Source organism: Gavialis gangeticus, unplaced genomic scaffold, assembly GCF_001723915.1.
Source record: "Gavialis gangeticus isolate Ggan-Ray unplaced genomic scaffold, GavGan_comp1, whole genome shotgun sequence".
NCBI classification, from domain to species: Eukaryota; Metazoa; Chordata; order Crocodylia; family Gavialidae; genus Gavialis; species Gavialis gangeticus.
Window position 1 is genome coordinate 44,243,991 of NW_017728994.1, and position 7,768 is coordinate 44,251,758.

The 7,768-nt window shown below is 36.9% G+C and overlaps 1 protein-coding gene across 2 annotated transcripts in view; it reads right to left on the reverse strand.

Moving 5' to 3' along the window:
- ADGRA1 (adhesion G protein-coupled receptor A1) overlaps positions 1 to 7,768 on the reverse strand; it is an 841,033-nt gene that overhangs the window by 366,373 nt on the left and 466,892 nt on the right. For both annotated transcript variants that reach the window (XM_019502677.1, XM_019502678.1), the window contains one exon: positions 3,349 to 3,498. In XM_019502677.1, coding sequence (XP_019358222.1) covers positions 3,349 to 3,498 — 150 coding nt within the window. The remainder of the gene's footprint in view (positions 1 to 3,348; positions 3,499 to 7,768) is intronic.

Consider the following 7,768-nt stretch of genomic DNA (forward strand, 5'->3'; position numbering starts at 1 on the left):
CTGTTCCGCTCCCTGAGACACCCTGCCAGGGGCAGTGCACACGGGATCCCCTGGTACATGTGTGCAAGTGAGAGACTGTGTAAATAATTTCTTGAGGGTTTATTAGTTGGTATTTCAATGTGTTTATTTAATGGTTATTTGTTATGTTGTAAATAATTAAATCTTGTAAATAGTTTGAGAATTGTCCGCGAGGGTGCTTGATTGTAAGGGGAGGCTCTCCACTCGGGGGCACTGCAGCAGCTTCCCGGGGGGCTGGACAGGGCTACTGGCTACCAGGTACCCCAGGATCCCACTACTGAGGCGAGGGTGCGTGTTGTGCCACGCCCAGAGTTACAAGTAAAAGGAAAAAATCTTGAAACCAGTAACAGTGAAATAGACTTAAGGAATGACTTAAGTATAAAAATTAGATTTGAGTTTGTGATCCTAAAAAACAATACAATTTTAAATTTTGTATTAAGCACTCCCATTCCCAAGGAGAAAGACATGATGGGACCTCTTTATATGGCTCGTAAGCAACTCTATTGGAATTATTTTTCCCTGTCTGGAAACATAATCACTAGAAGGTTGTTGACAAATTGTGCAATTGACACAGTGAACAGCAATAAAAAGATTAAGAACATGGACAGAATAATTTATGAAAAAAATCTTAAAACTTATGTAGCTTAGCTAAGCAACAATTCAATAGGGTCAAAATAATAGTAGATAAATAAAAGATAGGACATCCAGGACAGGTAGTATTTTAAAATTAAAATAAAACAGAGAATAATGGCATGCTCTCAAATAAAAACATCTGGACTAAACAGAAATATGTCCTCTTGATAGTAAGATATGCTACACTGAAATTAATTAACCAGGAGACATTAATTGCAGAAACTCCATAGTGTGTGACATTAACACCAGACAGGATTAAGAAATCATTCAATGAATTAAAATTCTGCATTGGCCGAGAGAGCTTTAAGGCATGTCTCAACACAGAACTTGTACCAGTTTAACTAAAAATGATTAAAATTAATGAAAATCTCTTTGAACACACTTTTAGTCATTCACAACTGACATATTAACTTAACTTGAGCTATAAGTCAGTTACAATATAATATATAGTGTCCACGTCCATGTGTATGCTTACCTGCAAAGTTAACTAATTAGCTGCTGAGTAAAGCATCACCATCTATATGTGTAACGCTATTAGGCTGCAGTAAATTAATGTCGTCATAAGATAGTAATGACAGTACTATCTTACGATGCGGTAATTAAGGGTGCAGACAAAAGTGACACTTTTTGCCTGATTTGGCCACAGAAAGCAGTCTATAACTGTGACCAAACAAGTACAGGCATACCTCGGAGATATTGTGGGTTTGGTTCCAGACCACCGCAATAAAGCGAATATCAGAATAAAGTGAGTCACACAAATTTTTTGGTTTCCCAGTGCATATAAAAGTTACGTTTACACTATACTGTAGTCTAGTAAGTGTGCAATAGCATTATGTCTAAAAAAACAATGTACATACCTTAATTAAAAAATACTTTATTGCTAAAAAATGCTAACCATCATCTGAGCCTTCAGTGAGTCGTAATCTTTTTGCTGGTGGAGGGTCTTGCCTCAATTTGTAAAAAACGCAATATCTGCAAAGTGCAATAGAGCGAAGCACAATAAAACGAGGTATGCCTGTACATGGTTGCAGACACCTTCAAAAATGGCCAACTGGGTGAAAATATGACTCATTGCATAAGGTATCAGATAAAGATATTCCAAAATGTAGTGTCTTTTGTAACTTGTATCTGTAAAGCTCCCAGCTTGTTCCTGTTTTTAGAATGGGAGGGGGGGAAAGGAAGCAGAATGTATTGCTTCAAAGTTAACTGAGTGTGTAGATGCAACCAATATGTCCGTACAGAAGACTGCATTATTTTAAAGTAATTTTTAGCAAAATCAGTGCAACTTCCACATATGGATAAGGCGCTTGTCACTTGGATTGCATGGCAAAAAGACAACAGTTGAGGAACATATAAATTAAAAGAGGTAAAATCAGGGTGGTAATGAAGGATTTGAAAGAGATGAAGCTGATCAATGAGCCTAAAAGTTAGAAGCATTTCCAAGCCCAGGAAGCAACATGAAACAAACTGAGGCTGAAAGTGGGAGAAGGAAACAAAGGGAGCTATTAGCAGAGAGGATGGAAATGGTATGTAGTGCAAGGGATTGGGACATAATTGGGATGGATTATCATGGATTATCAGGAAAGAAGGGTGGAATTGTGTGGATGCTTGAATAGTGTATGTGACTAGAAGCTCCTTCATAGGGAAGGATAGGGATGCCCATAAGGAGATACGAAGTGGTGCTTGCTTATGTAGTGAATAATGTATAAGCTGTCAGTATCAGAACCAAAATAGAATAAAGGGAGGGAACTATAATTATTAATTGGAGTTTTTCTACTCATATGGTAAATTCTCACACTGTTAAAAAGCAACACCACCATATTGGGAATTTTAGCCAGAAAGCTAAGATGCAGTTGTAGCTTTGAAATATGACTCTTGGAGAGCATTTGGTATGCACTTTAGGTCTGGCATATGATGATGAAATTAAAGTTGGAAACATTCTTAAAGTGGTACTAAAATATTAACTATTACAAAACCCAAAGCCAGAAAGAAATAAAAATCACCAAACTAAAAGAAAACAAATGTTTTAACTCTAACTAGCATGTATGCAAAATTACAGGTTAAGAAATCTTTATGCAAATAGTTACTGTGAAAATTCACATTGAAAACTATTATGAATATCCTTGCTGTTCTCTATATAAAAAAAGCTATTTTTCTCTTGAGGCTTCCATAACTTTTTATTAAATTTCCTTGTAAGTGTCATCCATTGTGCTAAAAGCTTCTACAGAAAGAAGCATTTTCTCATCTTCATATAACAAGAAATATACATTTATAGCTCCTCAAAACTTTAGTGAAAACATCTTTCATACTTATTCTGTTGATGGTATAGAAGAAACAGAATAAGCATTTGTAACACACAGACAATTAAGGAAACATGCAGATGGGAGGGCATCTGGAGTTCTGATATATTATCCACTGTATATTTTAAAATGACTCAAAATAAATGGTTTGCATTCTGAAGTACAATATTTTGTTTCAAAGCAGCAATGGCTCTGTCAGTCAGATGGGAAGGCACAAACCTCCTCTTAGGCATGAAGAAACACACTGCTGAATATTCAGAGCATATAAATTCACAAGTCCAGTAAGAAATGTTAGATGTTGTGTTGCAATGTATGCCAGAATACATTTAAAAAACACCATGTCAAAAAGTAAAGTACATGATTTTGAATGAATATATTAGATAATTTAGTATCTTACATCTTCAACTTCATCCATGAAGCCTATTAATTTTTCCATTATGAAAGCTAAATATATAATATCCATTTTATCTGCAAAGTTGGAAGCACCTCTTGTGTAAGCCATCAGCTGGCGGGAAAATTCAGGAGCAGTGGTTCCATTGATGTGCATCTGAAAATAAATCCAAAGTATTACATATAATATCTAGGTTACAGAGACTTATGTACATGTTAGTATCGCTACCAAAGGCCATGTACAGACACTTGGTTTCTCCTTGGAGGATCGCTCTTCTCCCAGGAGAAAGCACAGATGTACATACGTTCAGGATTTTTTCTCCCAGAGGAAAGAAGAAAAATAACTCCTGAAGAAAAATAACTTGGGAATAATCAGGGTTAAAAAATTCCAGGGAGAGTTTCTCTTGAGAGAGCAAATGTTTGAACATGTTCTCTCCTCAAAGAAGCCAAAGCACTGCCCTCCAACATCCCAAGGTCCTTTCCTCCCCCAGAAGTCTGTCACTTGCTGGACTCTGGTGCTCCAGGCAAACAGGGAACAGAATACACCCACGTCACAATCCCAAATTGTGCCGAAGGGAGATAGGAGGTACCTATACATGAACAATGATGCAGCTGCAACGTGATGTAATTATAGCATGTTGAAGCAGGCTCGATTAATCAAGTCTTCTGAAGCATGGTAATTACCATGCTCCACCAGATTCCAGCGTCTCATTTATCAGCATCCCTGCACTTATAAATGGCAGCAGGGGTACTTTAACTAAAGCTCATTAGATGAGCTTTAGTTAAAGTGACCTTGCCATCATTTTTAAGTATGGGGATGCTGATACATGAGATGCTCCAGGCTCTTTAATTAAAGCAACTCTCAGAGCTGCTCTAATTAAAGCACTTTCCCACTCACAGAGAACATGTAGAAACACCCAGGCTGCTGAAGCATCTGGGTCAGCCAATCAGGCCTACCCTGTGCACTGCTGCCATTCTGTGTCCAGGAAGACTGAGGGAGACTATGGAGCATGCTGAGATGTGTGTACCGGGGCCCCCTGGCTGTGCAGAATCAGCACTTCAAGCTCTCTGCTCTTCAGCAGCTCCGCATTCAGGCTATCCTTGTATGTTTTTTGAAATACTAGCTACCAGATTCCATTTAAAAATGGACGGTTAGTTGGAGGCTTAATTTCTGTGTGCATATTACAGGTAAAGTTTTTTTTATTAATTCACAATGTTTGCTACCAAGTGATACATTTATATAATTCCAGCCATGAGTGAAGTGTAAAAGACCCATGAGAAAATTCTACAAAACATAACAGAAAGTTAGGCCACTGAAATATTCTTTTAAAGGCATGTTTGGATCTGATCCCTGATCTCAGCAATCATGCTTCCTGGCATGCCACATATGCATGGCAGGAGGAGCAATTGTGAGATCAGATCCCAGACACAATCTACTGCCAATGTAGAGGCCTGGGATCATAACCCTGGCTCCCCTGCACTGGAAAGGAGCAAGGCAGGTGCCCAGTACTTCTACGGGTAGAAGAGCCCATCAGCTGACTGGCACTTTCAGCCTCATGAGTGCTACATTGTACTGAATGGTTCTAGTGAGCTCCCAAAGCTGGGAGTGCACTGACAACATATTCAATTTAAGCCGTCATGGGAACCAGCCACAAAATTATTACTCATATTTTGTGACTTATTCCATTTTATCATATATTAATTGCTTGAATGTGTGGCTGGGTTACTACTTAAGACATGAATAACTGGTTAATCATGATTTAAGCGTAATATCTGCCAGGGCCCTTACAGAATCATAGGATATGTTTATTGATTTTGTTGACTTATACAATTTAATACTTTGGATATCATTCTATGTTGAACTCTACATGTTTGAGGGGTCAGTTCTATAACAGCATATTAGTTTTCCAACAAGAAAATCAAAGCCAGTCTATGAACTAGATTCTTACCTGAATGCTAAAAATATATCAGAGCTAAGTTACATTAATTCTTGCAAAGTACTGACTGCTTTGGTTTACACTCAGTAAAATATATAAGCACTAAACACTTCAAATGTTCCTGTTTAATGGTTTTCATGTTTCTATAATGGTATACCTGAGCAAAATGACTAGCCTTAAGCCTGCATGAAACAGGACTTGAAACCAATATAACTGTTACATGTCTACCCCCTGAGTTAATTCACTAAAATATGATTATATTAGCAAAAATCAAACTATGTTCATGCCAAATTTTAAAATTTCAGCTGTCAAATCTCAAGTGTTGTTTTTACAGCAGGCTACAATACTTTTACAGCTGATATATGCATTTTCTCCATGTCAGGCAACTACTAAAAAAAGTGGGGGGAGGTGAAGGGGAGGCAGGAGAAATAATTTTCCTCAACCCTCCAAAAACAAAATTCTCAGGCACTGACAACTATCTAACACCTGAGTGGCAAACAAAAAGGCATTAGAAAATTACAAGCAAGCAATTATGCTGCAACTCTTATCATCATTATTAATAATCATTTAATATAATTATGATATTAAAGTGTCAAACAATTTAATGGTTTATCAAACATGTAACTTCATATGAAATAATCATAATAATAAAAATATTGATAAATAGTATGATTTTTAAAACTCTTCCAGAAGAGAAAGGGAAACCCAGGAAACTGATTAATGAAAACAGAAATAAAAACATAAGTTCAGTAAAGAAAATGTGTACATGTATGTGTGAAATGCTGGTATGTGTGAGATACAGGTAGTTTTCCAGAATAAAGGCAGAATCATGAAACAGAAAATCTACTGTATTCATTTGTTGAAACAACAGGCACAGAGGCAAATCAAGTGACCAGGAAAAATAAAGGCAAACCTTTGTTGTAGTATGCCACCACCCAAACTATTTTATTTATTTTATTTCCTTTCTTCAGATTAACCTCAGTTTTCCTTCATAAGAACCATTTTTTTAAGTTTGGCTTTACATACCAACTGTTCTAGACAAATCATATTTCATGATTTTATTTCCTTGTTCTGTTGTCACAATATTGCATATATGTTTTAGTTTAGTTTAATTCAAATGCTAATTCTGATGGCCTTTTTCTGAAGAAGTCCCAAGGGAGTAAGAGATCAACAAGTAATTCTCTTTCCTTTACACCTCTGATAGCTCTGCTTGTTAAGTATCATGCCAATATTTCTTTTTTTTTTTTCAGGTAATAAACTAGAATATGACCTTCCCAGAACTAAACAGATAAAAAGAAGAGTCCTGCCAGCAGTAGCTTTAGTAGGCACAGAAGACAGATGTGCAGACTTACTTATTTAAACTTTGTACTGAGCGCAAGAGGATATTAACTCAAACACGTGTCCCCTGTATATGCTGCTCCTAATTACTTTTTCATAGTCAAGCTAGAGCATAACTGTTATAATGCATTCATTTAGTGCTTTACAGAAATGAAAGTGTAAATGCTCCCTGACCTGGAAAACATACAATCTCAAGGGTTGATTGAATAAAATAATGTGTGCTGGCAGCCTCTCATGAGATTTAGCAATTTCCATGACCAACATAGGGAATGATAGGAAACATATAGAATTATGGGAAAGAAGGATGTGGTGAGAGTTTCAATAAACCATGATAATGTTCAAATTGTTAGGTTGAAATCAAAGCCCACGCACATATTTGCATGTTTGTTTATTTTGAAAAGATGCTAGTGAAAGAAGAGAAGTGTGGTAATTTCTAGCCAACAGAAATAAATTCTGGGCAGGTAAGATAGCTTAGTGTAGGAGGGAGGCTGATCAGAAATCAGTGAAAGAATGGAAGATGGCAAAAGAGAGCAGCTGAGTGAGATCAGTTAAGCAGAGGCATGAGTGTAGGGTGGCCAATGAAAACAGACATGGAAGCAAGTGTGGGGTTGTACAATTCTAAGAACCATTCTCCCTTCTACAAAATTCCCTCCTTTTCTTTATTTTCTTGACCCCTGTTTTGCCTCAATTTCCCCAATCTTCAGTCCTACCTCTCATTTTCCTTCTCCAAAATAAACCATTTGGCCTGTGGGGGTTTTTTCCATTAACCTCCAGAAGCATGTGATATTCTTAATGTATAAAAAAATCTCTATTTCTCTAGAGCTTCTAAAATTATCTTACATGCCTTGCTCCACTTGGACATGCACATTTAACCAGGACTATAGAAGCATTCCAGCGGTGGACTCAGTGAGACAGGACTGCAAGAAATAATAATGGGGACTGATATGCTGTGCATACCTATTTCTATCTTTGACATTAATGGCCCTATATACAACTTTTAGCAAATAATTATATGTAGTTATGATGGTGGGCTAAAGATGGAGTCATACAGAAGAGAATGAGGTGCCTGGTGAATACAGTAGAGAATGATTTCAAAGATGTTTTTTTTAATACTTTCTTTTGTGGAAGAGAAGATATGGCAGACCCTTTTCC